The sequence below is a fragment of the Piliocolobus tephrosceles genome, chromosome 6 (genome assembly GCF_002776525.5).
Source record: "Piliocolobus tephrosceles isolate RC106 chromosome 6, ASM277652v3, whole genome shotgun sequence".
Classification (NCBI taxonomy): Eukaryota; Metazoa; Chordata; class Mammalia; order Primates; family Cercopithecidae; genus Piliocolobus; species Piliocolobus tephrosceles.
This window is the reverse complement of record NC_045439.1, coordinates 145759766-145785545: the sequence shown is the minus strand read 5'-3', so window position 1 is coordinate 145785545 and position 25780 is coordinate 145759766. Positions and strand designations below refer to the sequence as shown.

Here is a 25780-nt window from a genome sequence, read left to right as displayed (position 1 = left end):
CAAAGGCTCCCTAAATGTGCTCAATGCCATGTGAGGCATGACAGGTAGGAGACACAAACTATAATTCCATGCTTCCGGCTAGGAGAATAAAGAAGGCCCCTGGGAGCTGAAGAATATGGGTGAAATCACTGATGATAAGAGACAGAAAAGTAGATCCCTAAGTCCGTGGGCCCAGCTGCAAGCTATCTATATATACGCGGAACAGATCCAAAGAAGTGTAAGGAAGGCTTTCACAATAGAACTAGGATATAAATCACTGCTCTTTAAATGCTAGATCAACCAAAGTGGGAATGGGAGGGGCAAATGCAAACAACATGGCAAAGACTTTGAAAACTGAACAGATAATGGAACCACTGCCTATATAAGATAAGAAAGAACTTGCAGGTATAAACTAACTACGTTGATTTGTCTACTAAAACAAACAAATCTTCAACTTTCTCTACAGCATTTCAACAGGACTCAGAATCTCACAATATTCAAAATGTCTGGGATAGAATATAAACTACCAAACACAGCAAATACAAAAACAAAAAACTGACCACTTCTTAAAGCAGAAGGTAATCAACAGATGCTGACTTCTATCTAGATGACCCACATATCACGATTATCAGAGACTTTTAAAGCAGTTACTTTATTTTTATTTTTTATTTTTCGAGATGGAGTTTTGCTCTTGTTGACCAGGCTGGAGCGCAATGGCACAATCCTGGCTCCCACAACCTCCGCCTCCCGGGTTCAAGCAGTTCTCCTGCCTCAGCCTCCCAAGTAGCTGGAATTACAGGCATGCGCCATCATTCCAATTTTTTGTATTTTTAGTAGAAATAGGGTTTCTCCATGTTGGTCAGGCTGGTCTTGAACTCCTGACCTCAGGTGATCTGCCCGCCTCGGCCTCCCAAAGTGCTGGGATTACAGACCAGCAGTTATTAAAACCATGATCCATTAGGTAAAAGATGAACACCTTAAAACAAATATGAAATTATCTTTTCTGTTGTTTTCTTGATGGAGTCTTGTTCTGTCACTCAGGCTGGAATGCAGTGGTGCGATCTAGGCTGACTGTACCCTCCGCCTCCCCGGTTCAAGCAATTCTCCTGCCTCAGCCTCCCAAGTGGCCAGGATTACAGGTGCATACCACCACGCCTAGCTAATTACTTTTTTATTTTTAGTAGAGGGTGAAACCCCCTCTACTGGTCTCAAACTCCTGACCTCAAATGATCCACCCACCTTGGCCTCCCAAAGTGCTGGAATTACAAGCATGAGCCATTGTGCCTGGCCAAAATTCTCCTTTTTTTTTTTGAGACAAGGTCTTGCTTTGTTGTCCAGGATGGAGTGCACTGGTGCAATCTCAGCTCACTGCAGCCTCAACCTCTTGGTTCAGGCGATTCTACCAACTCAGCCTCCTGAGCAGGTGAACTACAGGCAAGCGCCACCATGCCCAGCTAGTATTTTGTCTTTTAGTAGACAGGGTTTTGCTATGTTGCCCAAGCTGGTCTCGAACTCCCAGACTCAAATGATCCTTCCACCTTCGCCTCCCAAAGTGCTGGGATTACAGGTATAAGCCACAAAGCCCGGTCTGAAATTCTCAAAAACGAAAGAGTTTACTATTTTTTTAAAAAATGGAAATTTCAGAACTCACTCACTGGACTGGCTCACTATCAGAAAGAAGATGACGGAAGAGTCAGTGAACTTGAAGACATGGCAACAGAAATTATCCAATCTTAACAAAACAGAGAAGAAATATTTTTTAAAAAATGAACAATCTCTCAGGGCCTATAGGATATCAAAAGGTATCAAGCTAGAATTCCATATTCACTAAAAGTATAGTTCACAAATGAAGACAAAGACATTATCAGACAAAAAAGCCAAAAACAGGTTAGGTGCAGTGGCTCACGCCTCTAATTTCAGTGCTTTGGGACACTGAGGCAGGAAGATCACTTGAGCCCAGGAGTTTGAGACCAGCCTGAGCAACATGGTAAGACCCTGTCTCTACAAAAACTACAAAAAATTAGCTGGGTGTGGTGGCATACGCCTGTAGTCCCACTAGCTGAGGAGGCTGAGACGGGAGGATCATTTGAACCTGGGAGGTTAAGGCTGCAATGACCTGTGATCACACCACTGCACTCCAGCCTGAGCAACAAGGCAAGACTCTGTCTTAGAGACAGACAGAGAGACACAGAGACGAGAGAGACACAGAGACACGAGAGAGAGAGAGATTGAAACCTGCTCTAAAAGAAAAGTTGTAAGAAATTCTTTGGGTGGAAGGGAAATGATACGGGTGTAAGTAGAATATTTAAAAAATTTCAAATAATCCAAAAGGCAGAAAAGGAGGAACAAAGAGAAAATAATTTTAAAAGGCCTAAATCTAACCATGTAAATAATTACATCAAGTATAAATGTTCAAAACAAACCATTTAAAAGGCAGGGCAACCATTCAGATTTTTTTTAAAAGGGCAAAACTATATGCTGTCCATAACAGCTCAGTTTTCAATGTAAGGATTGATATATACAGATTAAAAGTAAAAAGATGGGAAAAGATGTATCATGCAAACACTAATCACATGAAGGCTACAGTGGCTATATTTCTATCAGGCAAAGCAAACTGCAGAACAAGGAAAATTAGCAGTAATAACTTCAAAATAAAGAAAAAAGTAATAGAAATCAAATAGATGATTCCACAATTATACTTAAGAGATTTCAACACTCCTCTCTCAGTAATCCACTGAATACTATGTACACAGCCTACTTTCAAATTAAACCATCTTTTGTTAAATCCAAGCTTGAAAGAGGAAATCTCAAAGAAAATTAGAAAATATGTCGAACTAGACAAAAATAAGATATAACATATCAAAGTTGTGGGACATAACAGTGTTTAGAAGAAAATTTATCACATTAAATGCTTATATAAGAAAATCAGAAAGATCTCAAACACTTCAGGAAGAAAAAGAAAAACACAAAGTAAGCAGAAGAAAGGGAATAAAGAGAAGTCAATGAAAAAAAAAAAAACAAACCACAACGAGAAACAAAACCAAAAGCTAGTACTAAAGATTAATGAAACTAATAAAACTCTACCTAGGACGATAAGCAAATACTACAAACTCTTTGCCCATTAAATTCATCAATTCAATAAAACAGGCCAACTCCTCAAAGACACAAACTACTAAACCTCACTAAACAAGAAACAGGTAACACAAATGCTCCTATTACTGATTAAGCAAACTGAATATGTAATTAACTCTCTTTAACAAAGAACACTCATGGACTAAAAATGGTATCACTGGTAAATTCCACTAATCATTCAAGGAAGAAAAAACAAACTCTACACAACTCTTTCAAAAACCAGAAGAGGGACCACTTCCCAATTCCTATAAGATCACACTGATATCAAAATCCAAAAGAGACATTTCAAGAAAATTACTGTATGAAAAAAGATGTAAAAATCCTCAGCAAACTATTAGGAAATGCAATCTAGCAATATATAAAAAGGATAATTACACTACAACCAAGTGGGGTTCATCCCAGGATTGCAGGGATAATTTTAAACATTCAAACTTCAGTTTAATTACCACACTAAAAGCCTAATGAAGAAAAGTCATAGGACAGGACATAAAGCATTTGACAAAATTCAACATCCACTATTATAAAAATCTCTCAGCAAACTAGGAATAGAAGAGGCACTTCTAGGCCAGGTGCCGAGTCACTCTTAGTCAACTCTGTACTGGAGTCTTACAAATACAATATGGCAAGAAGAAGAAATAAAAGAAATAGGAAAGGAAAAAAGCTGTTTCTAGTCAGATGACTATGTATGTGGCTATGCAGAAAATCCCATTAATGTACAAAAAATTCCTAGAAGAAATGAGTTTAGCAAAGTCCAAGGCCAATATAAAAAGATTAGCTGGGCCGGGCATGGTGGTTCATGCCTGTAATCCTAGCACTTAGAGAGGACAAGGTGTGTGGATCACTTGAGCTCAGGAATTCAAGACCAGCCTGGCCAACATGATGAAACTGCGTTTCTTCTAAAAATACAAATAATTAGCTGGGCATGGTGGTGGACGCCTGTAATCCCAGCTACTCGGGAGGCTGAGGCAGGAGAATCACTTGAACCCGGGAGAATCACTTGAACCCGGGAGACGGAGGTTACAGTGAGCCGAGGTGGCACCAGTGCACTCCAGCCTGGGCAACAAGAGCGAAACTCCATCTCAAAAAAAAAAAGAAAGAAAGAAAAGATCAGCTATATTTTTACATACTAGCAATGAATAACTGAAGATCAAAAAAATTCAAAGTGCCACTTACAACAGCACCAAAACCTCAAATACGTAGGTATAAATTTAGTGTGTGAAGAACGTGTACACTGAAAACTGCAAAATACTGATGAAAGAAATTTTAGTAAGACTTAAATAATGGAGAGACATGTCATCCGATTGGAAAATAACATAGTTAAAATGTTAATTCTTCCCAAACTGACCTATAGATCCTACTCAATGCCAATCAAACTCCAAATATGTTTTGATAAATATCAAAGTGATTCTAAATTTTATATGGAATACCAAGGAAACGAGAATGGCCAAATTTGAAAATTTTGAAAAATTGTAAAACAGAACACCTGATTTCAAAACATAACTATGAGGTTACAGTATTGGCAAAAAGATATACAGATCAAAAGAATGGAATGGAGACCCACATAAATAGAGCAAAACTGATCTTTTACAAAAGTGATAAAACAATTCAACAGAGAAAAGGTCTTTTTTTTTTTTTTTTTGAGTCAGAGTCTCACTCTGTCAGCCAGGTTGGAGTGCAGTGGCGCGAACTTGGCTCACTGCAAGCTCTGCCTCCCGGGTTCACATCATTCTGCTGCCTCAGCCTCCCTAGTAGCTGCAACTACCACACCCGGCTAATTTTTTTTTTTTTTCTTTGAGACAGAGTCTTGCTCTGTAGCCCAGGCTGGAGTGTAGGGACGCAATTTCGGCTCACTGTAAGCTCTGCCTCCCAGGTTCATGCCATTCTCCTGCCTCAGCCTCTGGAGTAGCCGGGACCACAGGCGCCGGCCATCACGTCCAGCTAATTTTTTGTATTTTTTCTAGTAGAGATGGGGTTTCACCATGTTAGCCAGGATGGTCTCGATCTGACCTCGTGATCTGTCCCCAATCGGCCTCCCAAAGTGCTGGGTAGTACTGGAATAATTAAGATGTACATACTTTTAAAATGTACTTTAGCTCACATTTAATACAAAATTATTAACGGATCAGACCCAAATGTAAATCAGACTATAAAACAGAGAAAATGTTTGTGACCTTGAGTTACACAAATAGTTCATACATACATCAAAAGCACAATCCCTAAGAGAAAACGGATACACTGAAATCCATCAAAAGTAAAAGATACTGTTAAGAGAATACAAGATATACCACAGACTAGAAGATATCTGCAAATTACATTTCTGATGAAAAATTTGTACCTAGAATAATTTTTTAAAAATCTAAAAACCTAACAATAAGAAAATAAAAGCCCATTTTAAAAGTGGATTTACGATTCCATTTAAATGACATAGTGGAAAAGGCAAAATTACAGGGCTCAGGCCAGAAGAGGTGGGAGATGCCTGTAGTCCCATCCACTCGGGAGGCTGAGGCAGGAGGATCACTTGAGCTAAGGAGTTCAACGATGTAGTGTGCTAGGATCCCATCTGTGAATAGTCACTGCGCTCTAGCCTGGACAACATAGTGAGGCCTCATCTCTCTTTAAAAAAAAAAAAAGGTGGGGCTGGGGTGGGGGATTGGTGTCACACCTGTAATCCCAACACTTTGGGAGGCCAAGGCAGGAGGACTGCTTGAGCTGAAGAGTTTCAGACTAGCCTGGGCAACAAAGCAAGACCTCTACTAAAATTTTTTTAAAAATTATCCAGGCATGACGACACACATGCCTATAGTCCCAGCTACTCTAGAGACTGAGGTGAACAGGATCCCTTGAGCCCAGGAGCACAAGGCTGTAGTGACCTATGATCGCATCATTGCATTTCAGCCTGGGCGAAAGACCCTGTCTTAAATGAATGAGTGAAAATAAATAGAAATAAGTAAGGATGGGGTACAAATCCAGAGCTGCCAAGTATTAAGGGTTGGGGAGGGTCTGACTAAACAACGGGGTAGAAAGAAATCTGAGGGGTGATGGTGAGGGAAAACTGTTCTGTAAATTAACTATTGTGGTGCTTATACAATTTGAGGCATTTATCAAAACTCAGGGAACTGTATGCTCCAGTGTAAATTTTATTGTATGAAACTTAAAACATAAAGTATTCAACTATAAAAGTAATCTAGCCTGCATTGGAGCACCTATAGTGAAGTTCTTTTAAAAAGAACAATGTGGGCCAGGCGTGGTAGCTCACACCTGTAATCCCAGCACTTTGGGAGGCCAAGGCAGGTGATCACTAGAAGGCTGACCAACATGATGAAACCTTGTCTCTACTAAAAATACAAACATTAGCCGGAAGTGGGGATCCACGCCTGTGGTCCCAGCCACTTGGGAGGTTGAGGCATGAGAATCACCTGAACCTGGGAAGCGGAGGTTGCAGTGAGCTGAGATCAGGCCACTGCACTCCAACCTGGGTGACAGAGCAAGACTCAGTCTCAAAAAAAAAAGAGCGGGGAGTGGGGAGGCCAAGCACAGTGGCTCACATCTGTAATCCCAGCACTTTGGGAGGCCGAGGCGGGTGGATCACCTAAAGTCAGGAGTTTGAGACCAGCCTGACCAATATGGTGAAACCTCATCTCTATTAAAAATACAAAAATTAGCCAGGTATGGTGGCGTGTGCCTGTAGTCCCAGCTACTCGGGAGGCCGAGACAGGAGAATTCCTTGAACCCAGGATGCCGAGGTTGCAGTTAGCCAAGATCGCACGACTACACTCCAGCCTGGGAGACAGAGACTCCGTCTCAAAAAAAAAAAAAAAAAGAACAATGAAAGTAAAAGGGAATGCTGAACAGGAGAACACAGATTTGAAATTACTCAGTGCCAAGCACAATGCCAGATACTTTAGATATGTTTCATTTAATCCTCACATCAATATTTTATGCAAGTTAGATATGAGTTACATGTTACAGATGAGGTTACAGAGGTTAAGTGTCTTGGTCCAAGATAAAATAGGTTAATAGGATTTGAATATATGGAAAGATTATTTTTTAATTTGTGATTATAGCACCACTCGCTGCAAGGACTTGTCAAAGGAGAGAAATTCACTTCTGTGTGCCACCAAAACTGATAGTTTAGTGAAAAGCCATTTCAAGTTCTTGGCTGAAATAAAGAACTCTTCATCCTTTTTAGAGGATATAAACAAACCAAACAGCAGTTTGGGTAAAATCACTATAATCAGAAAACTAGTACTATTACTAGCAGCAGTACATTTTAACTTTTAGGACAATAAAACAATCTAAAACCTTATATCTTGTCTAGTTATAACTCTAAATCAGTACCACCTACCCCTGTCCATTCTGGTTACATATAAGAATCTCCTGAGGAACTTTAAAAATAACATTAATTGGGCTTTGCCCCCAGCAATTCTGATTCAACTGTCAGGGGTAGAATATGAGTATATATATTTTCATCCAACATTTTTATCTTAAGGTCCCCAGATGATCCTAACATGCAGCCAGAACTGGGAACTACTGCTCTAAACAATTTCCCGCTACAGAAGCTATAAAAAAGTACATCTGTAGATGAATGTGGCAGTATAGTATTTTAGTAATCTGAAGAAAATAACATTCCAGGCTCAGAGCAGCTGTATTTACTTCGAAGTTTTGCATTTTGAAAAAGTTGATTATTAGTAAGTCTGATTATGTCAACTGTCCCAGCTAAAGCTTTAACATCAATTGCACCATCATCCCCTATCCTTTGATCAAGTGGTTCTCAATTTTAGTAGCACATAAGAATCAATTTTAGTAGCACACAAGAAGCTCGTTATTTATTTATTTATTTATTTATTTATTTATTTATTTATTTTTATTTAAAGACAGGATCTTGCTGTGTTGCCCAGGCTGATTTCAAATTCCTGGGCTCAAGCAATCCTCCAGCTTCAGCCTCCCAAAGCACTGGGATTACAGAATGAGCCACTATGCACAGCCATCTAAGAAGCTTTTAAAAAAGCCACACACTCCAGGCCAAATATATCAGAATATGGGAGGAGTGAGGACGAAGGCTGAGGGGGAGACCTGGGCATTACCATTTTCAAAAACTCCCAAGAGATTCCAATAAGCAGTCAAGGTGGAGAACCACAATCTGGATGCACACATGTGTGCAGATAGGACCACATTCAAGAGTGTGACAAACTCTCCAGGTAGAATCACAACCAAAGGCAGGCATGGTGGCTCACGCCTGTAATCCCAGCACTTTGGGAGGCCAAGGCAAGTGGATCACTTGAGGTCAGAGTTTGAGACCAGCCTGGCCAACATGGCAAAACCCCATCTCTACCAAAAATATGCAAATATTAGCCGGGCATGGTGGTGTGCGCCTGTAGTCCCAGCTACTTGGGAGGCTGAGGCAAGAGAAACATTTGAACCCAGGAGGCAGAGGTTGCAGTGAGCTGACATCATGCCACTGCACTCCAGCCTGGGTGACAGAGCAAGACTTCATTCCAAAAAATACATACATACGTACATACATATATACATACATACAGAATCACAACCAAATTGCTGAATGACATTCTTATATTTAGCAGAGTGGGAGGCAACTACTTTTTCAAAAATCTCAAGAGACAACCTTCTTATTTTAGGATAAAGCCAAGTAAAAAAAAAAAAAAAAACTTTTTTTATTCCAGTTTACATACACAGAACACCTCCAAATCCCACCTTTTTATTATTTCAGAATTTGATCTGAAAGAGAATTAAATAGGTTAGAGGTACCACCTTAAAACTCAGTTTTAAGATTTTACTACAGAAGCATGGGCTCATGTTTTCATAAAATCTACAAGTTCCTCAAATGAGCTGCTTATGGGTCCAAAATTTAAAGAGTATTTTTTAATACTTTTTAAACAATATTAGAAACTCAAAAGGCACAAAGTATAAAAACATCTGTATTCTAAGGAATATTTATAAACTCTACAACAAAAATAAGCAAGCATACCCACCCATAAAAGAAAATAATCCAACAAAAATGGACAGTGCATCAATTTGCATATTACAATTGGTTGAAAAACACGAAAATATCCAATTTCCTTAATACAATGAATGCTTTAAATCTTCTACAATGACTAAATTCTTAAAAACTGATACTATCGGCTGGGCATGGTGGCTCACACCTGTAATACCAGTACTTTGGAAGGCCAAGAAGGGCGGATCATGAGGTCAGGAGTTCAAGACCAGCCTGGCCAATATGGTGAAACCCCATCTCTACCAAAAACACAAAAATGACCCAGTATGGTGGCGCGAGCCTGTAATCCCAGCTACTCGGGAGGCTGAGGAAGGAGAACTGCTTGAATTTGGGAGGTGGAGGGTGCAGTGAGCAAAGATCACGCCATTGCACTCCAGCTCTGGACAACAGAGCAAGACCCCGTCTCAGGGGGGGAAAAAAAAAAGACACTATCCAGTGACAAAGGTAAGAGAAATAGGTCATAATTTGTTGGTGAGATTGCAAATCTGGTCAAACCTTTTCTGAGGGTAGTTTGGCAGAAGATCAAAATTTTAAATGCCCATGAACTAGGACCTAGAAATACCCATCCTAGGAACCTACTCAACAGAAATACCAAGTATAGAAGTATAAGAATTTTCACATTCACATTATTTGGGAAAGCATTTTCCCATTTATACATTTTTTCCAAGAGGAGACTGCCTATAAATTATGCTATATTCATACTTGAAATATTATGCAGCCATTAAAAAATTAAACTGAGCTGTATGCACTGCCATGGAAGGTTATTCATGAGATGCCACTGAGTGGAAAAAAAAAAACAAGCCACTGAGTAGTGCACAATATTCCATTTTTGTGTTAAAAAAGTAAATTTCTATGATATAGTAATATTCAAATAGAAAGTTCATATAAATAGAAATTTAAACTATTACCTTTATTTATGATAACTATAAACACTATAGGCTTTGCTACTCAAAGTGTGGTTCACAAAATTACAATCACCTGAGTTTGTTAGAAATGTAGAATCCTAGGTCCCAACCACCATCTACTGAATCTTCACTTCAAACAGACCCTCAAGTGTTCGAGAGGTGATCTGTATGCATGTTAAAGTTTGAGGAGCACTGATATAAGCTACAGAAAGTAATGCTCTTGAGAGTTGGTTAAACTGCAACTGTAAATGGTTTCATTTCCAAATTCTCCTCAGATATGATTAAAAACTTGATGCCTTCTAAGAAATTATCATGTGTAATTCAGGTATAGTTTGTCTTCCCTTTAAAGGTATAGGTTTCTTGAGGGCTTTATATTTAGAGTCACTAAAAGGGTCAATATAATTAATGCTTACTCAATGACATCATAGAATAACTTCTTTATATATCTGAAGTTCAAGACAGAGGCAGGAAGCAGAGACATTCTAGGCAGACAGGGACAGGTCCCCAGTGACACCCCAACTTTGAACCAAAAAGCCTGAAACCCATGGCCCAAAGTGAGAACTTCTGTCTGCTGATACTCTCCCAATTGGTTCTTTCCAAATAATGTCTTTCTACCAATCAAATGTTGCCTTTTCCGAAACTACCGATCGATGGCCACCCTACCCCCCATCCTGTGCAGATAAAGACGAAGGAGAGAAGCGGCTTGACTGGAGAGAGTCCCTGGATTTCAGGAAAGATTACCTACCCATCCTGTCCCCTCTCTAGCTCCCCTCTCTGCTGAGAGCCATTTTCATCGCTAAAGAAAATTCTCCTCCTCCACCATCCTTCAAGCGTCTGGCAGGACCTCATTCTTCTTGGACACCAGACAAGAGCTTGGGACCCACCAAGTGCAGGTACCCAAAAAAGGCTGTCTGGCTGGGCGCATTGACTCACGCCTGTAATCTCAGCACTTTGGGAGGCCGAGGCGGGCAGATTAACCTGAGGTCAGGAGTTTGAGTCCAGTCTGGTCAACATGACAAAACCCCATCTCTACCAAAAATACAAAAATTAGTGGGGCGTGGTGGCGGGCACCTGTAATCCCAGCTATCTGGAAGACTGAGGCAGGAGAATTGCTTGAACCCAGGAGACGGAGGTTGCAGTGAGCCAAGATCGTGCCATTGCACTCCAGCCTGTGCGACAAGGGCAAAACTCCATCTAAACAAACAAACAAAAACGGCTGTCACACTGGCCCTTTGCCCTCACTAGTGGAGGGCAGCCACCCCACACAACAAGGCAAGGAGCCTACTGAGCTGATAACACACCACTGTCCACAGACGGTGGAGCTAAGATAGCATTGTAACATGCCCTCTGGGGCTTCAAGGGTTGCAGACACCCCAACTTGGGTGCCACCACAGGGCCCACATGAAACTTCCTCCTGCCAGCACCCAAAGCAGCCAGACAGAACCTGCACTCACTTGCTCACATGCTCCCTCCCGCAAGGAGTTGAGGGCTGCGGGCAGAGTAAATGGGGCACCCCCATTACAAGTCCAAAGAAGGGGTCAAAAATCCTGCATCACTTACAGTACCACCTACTAAATGTAAGAGTAGCATTTTGTCACCAAAGGAGGCTCTTGACTTTGATCAATCAGTATTTGGTGGAGGGAATAGAAACCACTAGATATTTTGAGCAAAGGGAAAGTAAAAAGGAATTGGATGCTTAGTTATGGGAAAGAATGGAGGAATGGGGCCACAGAAATATGTCTCCAGGAGTGACTACCAGAATACTACAGAACTGAAATCGTAAGAAGCCATCAATGGAACCATTAAATCCAAGAACATATGGCAGATAACTGTGATCCAAAGACTGGAAAGCTTGAATCAGGAAGTTGCCACTGTCACAACTGCCTCTAAATACCCAGGAAGATAGCGGATGTACACAATAAAATAGTCTAGCTGCTGCCTTAACCACAAAAGCCTCTTGAAAACTCAAGATGCTGGAGAATAAATAATGCTATGCTGCATTTCTGCTACTATTGGCAAAATCTCACTTCTTCATGACCCAGACCAGAAAAACGAAGAAAAAATAAACTCCCTTCAAATCTCCCACATATACATTCTAATTGTCATCAACTATTTTATATCTAGAACCCTAAATGCAAAATAGTATGAGAAATAGTTTTTGGCCTTCTAGACTACCTAGGACAGAGAAGAACTTAGTGAGGCTGAGGGAGACAATCCACACAATCTCTAGATGGCTTAAAAGTATGTGCATTTTAAAAGAATTTACAACTGAACACTAATCATCAAACTTTCCAGTTTTAAGTATTTACTTCAATGCTATCTCAGGAGAAGGAAGGTAAAAGAGAAAGTAAAAATATTGAGGATAATAATTCTTGAGAGAACTCCCCCTTAAAGATGCTCCCCAGATTACTTCAGCAGGAATGTCATACCTTCATCACTCTTTTATTTTGAGACAGGGTCTGGCTCTGTTGCCCAGGCTGGAGTACAGTGGCGAGATCTTGGCTCCCCGCAACTTCTGCCTCCCTGGCTCAAGCAATCCTCTCACCTCAGCCTCCCAAGTAGCTGAGACTACAGGCACGTGCCACAATGTCAGGCTAATTTTTTTAATTTTTTTGTAGAGACAGGGTTTCACCATGTTGCCCTGGCTGGTCTGAAACTCTTGGGCTGAAGCAATTGGCCTGCCTCAGCCTCCCAAAGTGCTAGGATTACAGTCATGAGTGAGTGCCCAACCACTCATTACTCTTGGAAATTATTTAAAGCAAAATTTAACAATGACAAGTTTCAATTAACTATTGGCAATCCTATAAATACATGACAATTTGAAATTCTGCTGAGATATGCATCTGATTTAAATATGTAATCCTGATGCATCCAAACTTGTTAATAAATGTGCCTAGCCAATGACACATCTGGGTTTTGCTGTTCTTTGCACATTTATGAGGAAAACTACTTCCTTCTATGTCATCCCAAATATATCATAAAGATTTCACCTCTAGAAAATATCAAGAGTTTAATCAGTGTTTAATACAATGTTTCTATAAATAGAAGAAAGGATGTTATCACTATGTATGATCATTTGATGTTTTCCAAAAAAATTCAACCACAAACCAAAGTGGGGGAGAGATAATGGAAGGATATATTTACATAAACAACAGAAACAATAGGTAAGATATCATTCAATATTATATCAAAAAAACAAACTCAAGACTTAAAATAGCAGTCTATGACTTTGCATCAAGAGACAAGTCGCTCCTAATATGTAACACCCTAGTTTTCAAACTTTTATCATTACCTGAAACCCCACTCAGGCAAGATTTTCTTGGGTTGCAGTCTCTTAACTGGCTATTCCTTATAGGGGCAAAAAAGCATTATTGATAAAAAGGGTACAAACTAAAGGTAGGGCCAAGAACCAGGTAACTTAAATTCCAAACTGTCCTGGCACAATGGGGCTAATGTCAACCATAAACATAGACCACCTCATGCTACTTTATTATTTTTGTGGTGATTCAGAATTGTGAGATGATTTAAGTTGTTTTGTAACCTTTCAGTTATTTGTTCACATTCTCACTACTGGGTTCCAACTGTTAAGCCCTAAGTATCAGCATTCCACATATCTATTGTAGCACATACTAAAATGTTCCACCAAACACACAAGCAAAACATTTGGGTGACTTCAATGTAACTCCACTTCTTTAACACAACCACTAGGTGGTCAACAATCCATCTAGAGACAGCATACAAAAATTTGATTTTTAACAGCATTTGAACCAGTACTTTCTCAAACCATGCAACTCAAAGCACTTATTGATAAGTGGTGGGATTCTGATTAGCAATTCACTGCTTCTTACTCATCCATACTATACATATGTATATACAGTAAATAAAATTTTGTTCAATAATGTAAGATTATTTGAAAACCATACTTTTAATTGTATTTTAAAAGAGTGGGGATTTAAATAAATTTGTCTCTTAAAAAGTGTTTTCTAACAAAAATTCCATTTTTGAAAAAAGCCATTGTAGGCTTCTTCAAAGCTAATGAAAGTCTTAAATCCAAATGATCTTGAATTAGACAAAAATATACCCCTGTATCCTTTAAGTTTTAAAACCAAGCAATTACAGGCCATGTAAATCTCCAGTACATTCTCTGTCAATTATTCTCAGAATACACAGCTCAATAATTACGAACCGTGACAAAGGAATACATAGTGTGCACCTCCTCCCATGAAAGCTGATAGTGAATATTTGGTCTAAGAACATGACTACATAAACTTTCTGACGGTATTTTAAAGAATGAAGGTATCATTAAATGTAGACCTTAGAGATTACATTAAATCACTTTTAAATTATTTTATTTAATATACATAAATAGTTTTGAAAGTTAATGGGTACTGCAAGATTTAACAGCCTTCTTTGCCATTCCTCAGTCACTACTCAGTCACATATCTCAGTCACTCATCCAATCCTCTGAGGTAACCATTTTAAACTCTTCTAGCTCTGTCTTCTAGTATTTACTTTTATCCTAAATAATAAGCTTATGTTCAAGGAGTTATTATTTTTCTATTTTAGATATTATCTGTAACCTTCCTGATGTGAAAGATGAGTATTTAGCACTGCTACATGCACCCCTCAATCTTTCTTCCATAACTTATCATTATTTTAAGTTATATCCATTGTTTTTAACATTCAACTAATAGGAATTCCAAAAGAAGAGGAGAGGGAAGGAAATTAGCAAAGCAGTAATAAAAGTTAATTCCCCAAAGCTTTATAAGGACACAAGTCTTCCAGTTTGAAAGGTCCACTAAAGATCCATCGCAATGGATCAGAAGATTAACACTTACACATCTCTTCAGAATGCCACAGAAAAGGCTGAAATCTTTTTTTTTTTTTTTTTGAGACACAGTCTCGCTCTGTCACCCAGGCTGGAGTGCAGTGGCCAGATCTCAGCTCACTGCAAGCTTCACCTCCCGGGTTTACGCCATTCTCCTGCCTCAGCCTCCCGAGTAGCTGAGATTACAGGCGCCCGCCACCTCGCCCAGCTAGTTTTTTGTATTTTTTAGTAGAGACGGGGTTTCACTGTGTTAGCCAGGATGGTCTCGATCTCCCGACCTCGTGATCCGCCCATCTCGGCCTCCCAAAATGCTCGGATTACAGGCTTGAGCCACCACGCCCAGCCAAGGCTGAAATCTTTAAAAGAAAAAAGTCGTCAGGCGCGGTGGCTCAAGCCTGTAATCCCATCACTTTGGGAGGCCGAGACGGGTGGATCACGAGGTCAGGAGATCGAGACCATCCTGGCTAACCCGGTGAAACCCCGTCTCTACTAAAAAATAAAAAAAATTAGCCGGGCAAGGGGGCGGGTGCCTGTAGTCCCAGCTACTCAGGAGACTGAGCCAGGAGAATGGCATAAACCCAGGAGGCGGAGCTTGCAGTGAGCTGAGATTCGGCCACTGCGCTCCAGCCTGGGCAACAGAGCGAGACTCCGTCTCAAAAAAAAAAAAAAAAGAAAAAGAAAAAGAAAAAAGTCATAAAGTGGTTCACACCTGTAATCTTATCCTAGCACTTTGGGAGGCTGAGGCGGGCGGATCACGAGGCCAACAGATAGAGATCATCCTGGCCAACACAGTGAAACCCCATGTCTATTAAAAATATAAAATTAGCTGGGCATGGCGGTGCACACCTGTAGTCCCAGCTACTCGGGTGGCTGAGGCAGGAGAATCGCTTGAACACGGGAGGCGGAGGTTGCAGTGAGCCGAGATCGCACCACTGCACTCCAGCCTGGCAACAGAGCGAGACTCTATCTCAAAAAAAAAAATGACAACCAAACTACTATCAGTCTTATCACCAACAGTGAATGCAGAAGGCAATGTCTTGCATAAACATTCCAATCTAGAGTTTCCAACCTAGCCAATCTAGCAATCAAGTTTGAAGGAAAATTAAGCACATTATCAGAGCCACAGTAAGTAACAGCCTAAGAAAGTGTTATGTATCTAAGAATCAGAGGCTCCTACACAGGAGAAGAGTGATGCAAAGTCCATGGTTGAGAGCTATATGTAAGAGGCTTAGAGGGAAAGCCATCCTGATCACAAGAGCAGAATGAAGGGCTCCAAGGAGTATAAATAAACCCTAACCATCTTGCTACCAGAGTACTGTTCTTTGGAAGGTTCACAGCATTTGAAATTAGACCTGTTAAAAACAAAAAGTAACAGTAATCTTAACAAACTACTTGGAAGGTCATTGATATTTAGAAACCATAAAAATAAGCATTCAATGGTGTCACTTCAAAAATCAAGCTATAAGCAAATTAATAAGGTTTGGCTATAATCACAAGACAAAAGTATTTTGATAACATATAACTATAGCTGGCATAAAGTGGGGTTCTCCAGGATGGAGGAAAAAAAGGAAAGAGATAATGTCAAAAGGAAGAGAATATTAAAGCTATAATTGTAATCATTATAAGACATAACATTTATATTTGCTACCCACATGCATGTACTGTTTTTTCTTTCAAATAACAGACTGGAGAAAGAGCTACAATAATTATATACATTAAATACCATTACTAGCTGGGCACAGTGGCTCATACCAACACTTTGGGAGGCCGAGGCAGGTGGATCACTTGAGATCAGAAGTTCGAGGCCAGCCTGACCAACATGGTAAAACCCCGTCTCTACTAAAAATACAAAAATTAGCCAAGTATGGTGGCATGCGCCTCCCAGCTACTCAGGAGGCTGAGGCAGGAGAATGGCTTGAACCCGGGAGGCAAAGGTCACAGTGAGCCGAGATCACACCACTGCACTCCAGCCTGGGTGACAGAGCAAGACTTCGTCTCAAAAAAAAAAAAAAAAAAAAAAAATTATGAAAAGGTGCAAAGGATATAAAAAGTCAATTCAGAAAAATGTAAATTAAAACAACTAATATTTTCTTTACCTGATTAATAAAAATTTAAAGAATTCCTTTTTTTTTTTTTTTTTTGAGACAGAGTCTCACTCTTGTTGCCCAGGCTGGAGTACAGTGGCACGATCTTGGCTCCCTGCAACCTCTGCCTCCTGGGTTCAAGCCATTCTCCCGCCTCAGCCTCCCAGGTAGCTGGGATTTACAGGCATGTGCCACCACACCTGGCTAATTTTGTATTTTTAGTAGAGATAGGGTTTCGCCATGTTGGTCAGGCTGGTCTCGAACTCCTGACCTCGGTTTATCCACTGCCTCAGCCTCCCAAAGTGCGGGGATTACAAGTGTGAGCCACCATGCTGGACCAAGATTCTTAATTGTTGTCAGCAAGGGTATACAGAAAATAGTAGTTCACACACATATAAATATAAACTTGTAACTTTTGAAAACATTCAGCCTTCTTTACAAAAACTCTCTAAGGGAAGGGAAGAAGACACAAATATGAAGTGAATTAGATGTCCAACAATAGGAAAACTGATAAACTGATATGGTCATATTAGAAAATACCATACAATTTTTAAATCTATAGATTTAAAATTTCCTACTGCTGAAGGAAAAAATAGCAACTTGCAGAATAAGGTGGAATTGGAGCGGAAGTGAAAAGGCACAAATGTGCCTCATTTTTATTTTAAAAACAAAACATTTTGGTTGCAGATTAAAGTCTATTGACATAAGAAAGCACCATTTTAAAAAGTCAAATCTTTCTGAGCAGTGATTTAGATCTAGTCAAGAAGTTCACATCTTCACCTCCTTAACACTCCCCTTTTGTGATCTATTAGTGGAGCATTAAATACCTAAATACATTTGGGAGAAAGTGCTAAATACCTTCAGTAGACTCAAAAACAGATAACTGAAAAGGTTTCCAAGACCAGCTGAAAAAAATCTTTAAAAATCCAAAACATTTTAACACTATTGATTTGAAACATTCCTACCATGGTATACTATGAAGCTTCACTTCCACATTCAAGAAACTAGATCTCCTCAATTTAGTATATGGAATTTATAAAAGTATTAACTAACATCAGCATTTGAGTCAGAATTTAGGCTGTGGTAAGATCTTAGGTTTTACAGCTAAGATTGCTGGCTTAAAAACCCAGCAATCTTCACTGGAAGAACAAATACACATTTTTATCTGACTTCATTTGGGAAGGCTTGAGAAGCACTCTACTAACCCATTCAGGAAAACACAGCCTCTTCAGAAGCATAACAGCATAGAAAATGATGCAAATATGTGCATCATTCCACTATAACTATAGCACTCGCTTTTCAGCCAATACTAGAATGACACATGCAACCTAACACTCAACCTTATAGGCCTTCCATTTCATCTTCAAGTGTTTGCAATGTATGATTAAGTCTTAAACCTTGCCTGTAACTGATGTTTTAGGATTCTGTGTAAAAATGCTACTGCCCTCCCATCCTAACCCTGTTATTTTTTTAAGCCAGAAATTGCTATTGTAACTGCTATCATTTAGCAAGTAAATTGATACAAATACTTAAGTAAATGGTACAAATATTTAAACAGAATTTCTTAATCGTCCTCATGGAAGTCAGCAAAGTAACCGGAAGATTTAGATTATTTTCATCAAAATATTACAGAACCAGGAATATAAACATTAACACATTAATATACACACATAGCTCAATCTATCTTCTCTGTTTCTCCTCCCAGTTTACAAAATAGGATCCTTTATCATAGTTTCTGAAAATCAGCCAACTCCATGAATCAAATTAATACCATTAATATTCTCCATTTAATTATCTCTTCTATTATTCCACATCTTAAAGACAGCGGCAAATGCCATTTACTTTGTTGCCTAAGTGCCAAGCAGGCTTCTGGTTTAAAACATAATAATAAAATTGTGCCCTTTACAAGTACGTCACATTTGTCATGTCAGAACAAGCTTTCCCATAAAGATTTATAGGATAAATGATGTGCCCTTAAATAATGAGGTACTGGTTGCCAATGTCTGTGTGTATGTGTGTTTAATGGTCCTTTAATGACTTGTCTTTGGAATGATTCTGTCCTACCTTTGCTGCTGCAGCCCGCCTGTCCTTTGCATCACTGAATTCATACTTCTGGAAGTACCCAATATGCACTGTAACAGACAGATGGACAGATCAATGGGCCACAGCGGCAAAGGCCAAAGAGAAACACTTGATAAAAATTAAAATCAAGGTATATAAAGGGGTGGGGAAAATCAGAAGAAAACACATCTATCTATATTCTATAATAAAATACCTGAACTTGGTATTTGCAACCATCCCATGCACATATCCAAATAAGTTATTCTTGATTATCACAACAGGCAAAATAAATCAGTATTTTTAATACCAGTAACAGTTACAGATACAGCAGACACTTCTGTAACCAGGCCACACAGTTTCTTCAAATAGAGATTGCTCTTTGGTATATAAACTATCACATCCATAGAAGGCTTTCTGCACCAAAATTAAAATGGCAATTATTGCAAACAGGAAATTTCTACTGTGACACTAAGGTCCGTGTGCTTATATGTTTGTGTTTCAGCGTTTTGCCATTCTACACTCCTGCCTTTATAAAAACAGTTGCTAGCACATCTAGATAAGACAATTTTGGGGGCTTAAAACAATATGTAACAGTATTATTTAGGTCAATTACCAAGCTATAACAGTAAGACATTTATATACAAAACTGCACAATGGCTCAAGCTTGTAATCCCAACACTCTGGTAGGCTGAGGTGGGAGGACTGCTTGGAGCCAGGAGTTGGAGACCAGCCTAGGCAACAGACCCCATATCTAAACAATATTTTTTTAAAATTAGGTGGGGTGGTGTGTGCCTGTAGTCCCAGCAGCTCAGGAGGCTGAGGCGAAAGGATTGCTCGAGCCCAGGAGTTGAAGGCTGCAGTGAGCTGTGATCACACCACTGCACTCCAGCCTGGGTGACAGAAAAACAGTGTCTCTTTAGGAAAAAAATTGTAGGATATATTTTTGTATAATATATATTTGTATATCATAGTTTATCATATATAGTTACATCTCAAGAAGCTTCTAAAAGCTATTTTTAAAAAACAAACCTTAAAACAATGTCTCAAAAGTCTAGCTCAAGCCAATATAAATATTGTGCTTTGACACAGAATTTTTTAACTGACATTAACCCAAATACCCTGTCTGATCTGTCTTCACCAAGAGCTTACAATCATGAAAGAGCAATTTTAATTTAATCAAATGTTTTATTTTGCATGCATCTAAAATAAACTAGATCCATGCTACACGTTTAAGGAAGTTTCAGGAAACTTTTGTTTATAGGAGATCTAACCATTCGTCTATTCTTTTGTGTATAGGAGATCTAACCATTTGTATATTCTTTACTATTTTAACCCATCAAGAACATGGGCAAATAAAGAGACATGATAACCAAATGCAATCCATGATCCTTGACCGAAAGAAGAAAAACTATAAAAGACATATTGGGCAAATGGGGAAAATTGAATTAGATTTTTTTTCTGTGACTTGAGATATACCATGAAATTAACTCTCAAAAGTAGTTCAGTGGTTTTGATTATATTCACAGAGTTGTGACATAGTTGTGTCAACCATTAATTTTAGAACATTTCATCACCCCTAAAAGAAACCCTATACTCATTAGCAGTCACTCCCCATTTCCCCCACTCAGCCTCTGACAACCACTGATCTACTTTCTATCTCTATAGATCTGCCAATTCAGGACATTTTGCATAAATGATATCACACAGTATGAGAGCTATTGTGACTGGTTAATTTCGCCACTTAGGCCTACAAGCTGAGAGCCTGTCATGAACACTGCCTAGGTCTGTTTTACTGAGGAAATGGAGAGCAACTATTAACTATTCACCAAGTTAGTTAAATGAAAGTTGCTTAAAGCTTCAACTATGCAATTACAATACTCACAGATGATGAAACAGAATTTATTAAAATCATATTACATACGAAGTCACAGAGCCGGTAAAAGGCAAAGCTGGAACTGAATGTGGTTCTAAATGATACCAAAGACTTAATCACCAAGTTTTTTTTTTCCCTAATAATCATTTCTCACTTGTATCTTGAATGCCCTCCCTCCTCCATTCCAGCCTTGCTAACCCATTTCTTTCACAAGTTATTCTAATGGATTACTCACTACTCTCCCAGTTTCCTAATCTCACCCTGTTCTCATTTATTTCCTATAGTACCAACAGAGCGGCCTTTTAAACTCTAATCCCTTATTAATTTAAAAGTTTAAAGTTGTTTCATATAGTCCTAGTGAATTAAGTCCATCGCAATAGCACTCACTATGCTAAAGGCTTTCATAAACTGATCACACTGCCTGTCTAGCACCAGGTCCTACCACTCTACTTCCCAGTAATTTCAGCAATATTCAATTCCTTATTGTTCATTCAACATACCAGAACTTCTTCCATTCCTCTTCCTCCTTTGTCTGGAATGCCACCTCTAACCCCATCTGCCTAGTAAGCTACTATTTATTTTTCAAGATTCAGCTTCCTTCCATTCCTACCAGCAAGTCAGTCCTTCCAGAGAACAGCATTAAATACTCCTTCTCGACCTTATGCTTCTACTGTGAAACATATCATCACATTGTACTTTATTTATAGATTATTTCTTAAAGAGTTATCCATTATCTGTATTCCCCCAGCAGTGTGGCAGCTAAAGAAATCTCAGCTGATAAAAATAAATCAAGTACTCAATTTACAAATGGTTCCCAATTAAACTGAAGCATTATTTTTAGGGACCCACTAACCTCAGAAATTTATAAAGTAACTACAATATGATATTTAGGATCTTATAAGAAATATAAAAACCAGGCTGGGAAAGAGTTCTGCATTTATGAGAAAAGTATTAAGACATCAACAATACTGTGAGGGAAGGAACCAGGTAGTTGAGGTATAAAGGCAGATATATGTGTTTTTTAAATCTTTTGTGCTTTTTGAATTTGAGCCAAGAAAATATATGTATGCATAGTCAAACAATAAAAAAATTTAAAATCCTTTTAAAAAGTTTATAAACAGTCACTCTTAGCACACTAAGACTGTTTCAACTTTTTTTTTAAAAAAAAATCTGAGGTTATGGAGAAGAACTCAGTATACAACTTATTTCTATATTTTGTTTTGTACATAGAATGAAGAAAAACTTGATTCACAAAGATAAGTTTGCAACACAATTTCAATATTCTTTGCTTAAAATGACCTAGAATCTTTAAAAAGGTAGTACGAAACATTTTATTCAGAGTTAACTAGTTAACTGTCTAGAAAGTGCTTTTATTTTTATAAATTCTGAGTTGGAGGAAATATACAGAACACAAAACCATTAATAAAATAGTAACATCAAGATGAATTACTTGGCCGGGTGCGGTGGCTCACGCCTGTAATCCCAGCATTTTGGGAGGCTGAGACAGGAGGATCACGAGGTCAGGAGATCGAGACCATCCTGGTTAACATGGTGAAACCCCATCTCTACCAAAAATACAAAAAAAAAATTAGCCGAGCGCGGTGGCGGGCGCCTGTAGTCCCAGCTACTCAGGAGGCTGAGGCAGGAGAATGGCATGAACTCGGGAGGCGGAGTGTGCAGTGAGTCGAGATCGCGCCACTGCACTCCAGCCTGGGCGACAGAGTGAAACTCCGTCTCAAAAAAAAAAAGATGAATTACTTATTAATTTGTTACTGCAAAACCCACCAACCCTTCAATATCTACAATGAGGGTATGAACAGATCTGCCTGGTATTTATTTAATTGAACAGGGTGTACATGTGCTGCTGTAGTGTTCTACCTTGTGTAACTTTGCCTGAAAAGACATGCACAGGCCTCGCTCCAAAATACCAGTGAAGAATAATCTTTCTAATCAACAATCCCTAAGAAGTAAACCCAGAATAAGCAGCAGCTTTATTCTGGGTTCTGACCCCCCCAAAAAAAAGTTAGTCTGGATTAGGTTACTGCATTGCTAGTCTCCAATATGTTCAATACGTCTTTAAAATTATAGAATGGCTATCATGAGAAGGATTAGAACCAGACAGGTTCAGGTAAAAAGCTACAGGAAGACAAAATCAGAGTATGAAAGAACTCTAAATCAGAGCTTAAATATTAAGTGTGCTCACTTCTGGAACTGGCGTGAAGGTTTAGCCAGAGTAGACACTTAAGAATAGTCTACAGGACAACTTACCAGGGAGGTAGTACTTGATATGTGGTTGGCTAGGATAACTGTTAGGATCCTTCCAACCTTGTTAATCTGACTCTATGTGAATCAAAAACTGTGTTTACTGTGGTATGAATCAAAGATTAGGCAAGCTTACTGTTTCCTTAAATCTTCAAATATTGCTTAATATTATACTTTCATTCCTAAGGGTGACTAGAAAACTTCTGTATATTTAAAAGTCCTACTTTCACCACTTTGGCTTTATAGCTGGGTAGAATGCAACATTATAATCAAGCTTCATACATTATCATATATCCTAAGGATCCAGCTATTATATTAATGCAATACGATTAGAGATTATTATTAAAACCAGATATTTTTAGGGCCAATGAAATGTAATTATTACATTTAAAAATTCTGTAACAAAACAGTGACTAAAATTATGTACATACGTTCTTTTCAAAGGAACATTTCCAAATTAAATGACTAGTAATTTGAGCCTCACTCCCTAAGTTTTCCCCTTCATAAGAGGTGGTGAAGAGTAGGTTAAAAAGTAAACATGTTTTCCCACATTTGAAGTTAAATGGCATTAGTAATAAGCTCACCCGAGAACTTTACTAAAGAACTATTTTCTTATTACCGAGCAAAATAAACTGGCTGTTCTCCCTTTAAAACAAGCATTTGTTATCCAGTGCGCCTCCATAACAGTTTCACGGTGCTATTCTTCCAGAATCTGTTGGTATTTCTTTCACAAGAATGCTGGGTTTTGTGGACCACTAGTCTAAGTTTGTAACTTCATACATAAATCATGAACAAATTTTATGTAATATATATGTATTCTATTACTTTGGTCGAGTAGAATTATTTTTTATTAAACTTTGTGTTTTTAAATGCTAGAGTAGAAAACAGTAAATGTTGTAACAGCAATTTTGACTTGATATTTTCTTGAGGATGGTACATATGTAAGCTGTAAGGTATTAAATGGGGTATGTAGTAGACTTCTGACTCTATTCCACTCTTTTTATCATTTATTTGGATTCAGAGGCCACAGCAATGAAGTCACAAGTCAGAGCCCACTGACTCAGCCTGTGTAAGTCTGTCTTCTGGAGCACAGCAGGATGGAGGGAAACGATAGAAGAGTTCCACAGAGGCAAACAGAAAATACCCAGCACACACAACAGTAACATTCAAACGTTTGTGTGTACATTTAATGATATAAAATACTGAGTTCCAACTCCAGCTATGAAAAGCTGGTTATTTAATTCCTCTATACCTCTAATTCCTTAATCACAAAATAGTAAAAATGTCACCTATTTCACATAACAGTTTTGATAACTAAAGTTCCGTAAGACAACTGGTTAAGAGCAAAAAGTAGTTATGTTAGAGAATAAGGGAAGGGTTAATTCAGTGAATTCGGTAGAAGAGAAATGTGAACAATTCACAAAGGAAAAAAATAGGGATAGTACCAAGAATTGTTTTTATCAATAATAAAATCAATCAGAAAATCCATTCATATCTGACTTCTCAATGTCTATCAGCTATGTTCCAGGAACTTTGTGGGTACAATGGAAATACCAAAATTAATATACTGATCAACACCAAGAATTTCAGAGTCTATTTAGTAAGGGAATAAATGAGATAAGAGCTTTTTATTATAAAAGTATATACAAAATTCTGAGGCTCATAGGGAAAGATTCAAAGAAGAAACAATGTTTACAGTGGGTCCTTAAGTATGAATGGGTTTATGGCGGGGGGTTGGGGGAAAGCATTTGAAGCAAAGGAAAAAAACCTTACAAAGGCATACAGAAAATTTCCACAGGGAATATGATTATTATGCTATAATACAAGTAAGCATAAGGAAATGGCAACTAGGGTAGATAGGGGCAAATTATGAAAAGCCTGATCTATCACGCTAATCTTTTCTTTTTCGAGACAAGAGTCTTGCTCTGTCATCCAGGCTGGAGTACACTGGCACGATCTCGGCTCACTGCAACCTCCGCCTCCCAGGTTCAAGCAATTCTCCTGCCTCAGCTTCCGGAGTAGCTAGGTTTACAGGAGCCCGCCACCACACCTGGCTAATTTTTGTACTTTTAGTAGAGACGGGGTTTCACCATGTTGGCCAGGCTGGTCTTGAACTCCTGACCTCAAGATCCACCTACCTCGGCCTCCCAAAGTGCTGGGATTACAGGTGTGAATAAATCTTTTATCCTAATCCGCATTGTTTAGTTACTGGGACTCAAAGGCTCAAAACATGTTTGGCTAAGTAGGTTCCTTTTAAGTTTCCTATCCTATTGGCTGGCCACATAACCACTCCTATCCCTGCTTCCTCTCCCACCCCTGCTTGTCATGAATGATAAAGATTTGATATGCTTCCTCAGACTATAGATTTAGGCCAAATATGAACATTTTTGAGACTACAGCACAGTGGTCGGTTTCCAACTTTTTGGCACTAGGGACTGGTTTCATGGAAGACAATTTTTCCATGAAATGGAGGGGGAGGGGAGTGGAGACGGACAATGACAACAATGAATATTCCACCTCAGATTATCAGGCATTAGATTCTCATAAGAAGTGCCAACCTAGATCCCTCAAATGCACAATTTACAATAGGGTTTGCACTTCTATGAGAATCTAATGCCGTTGCCAATCTGACAGGAGGCAGAG

At 38.9% G+C, this 25780-nt stretch overlaps 1 protein-coding gene across 2 annotated transcripts in view; it reads right to left on the bottom strand.

The window, feature by feature from the left end:
* The window catches only part of ARIH1 (ariadne RBR E3 ubiquitin protein ligase 1), a 112030-nt gene that overhangs the window by 69689 nt on the left and 16561 nt on the right, over window positions 1-25780 (bottom strand). The window contains exon 2 of one of the 2 annotated variants that reach the window (XM_026455428.2): window positions 19006-19073. The exons of the other annotated variant lie outside the window; for it this stretch is intronic. Coding sequence (XP_026311213.1) covers window positions 19006-19073 — 68 coding nt within the window. The remainder of the gene's footprint in view (window positions 1-19005; window positions 19074-25780) is intronic. 2 annotated transcript variants of the gene reach the window in all.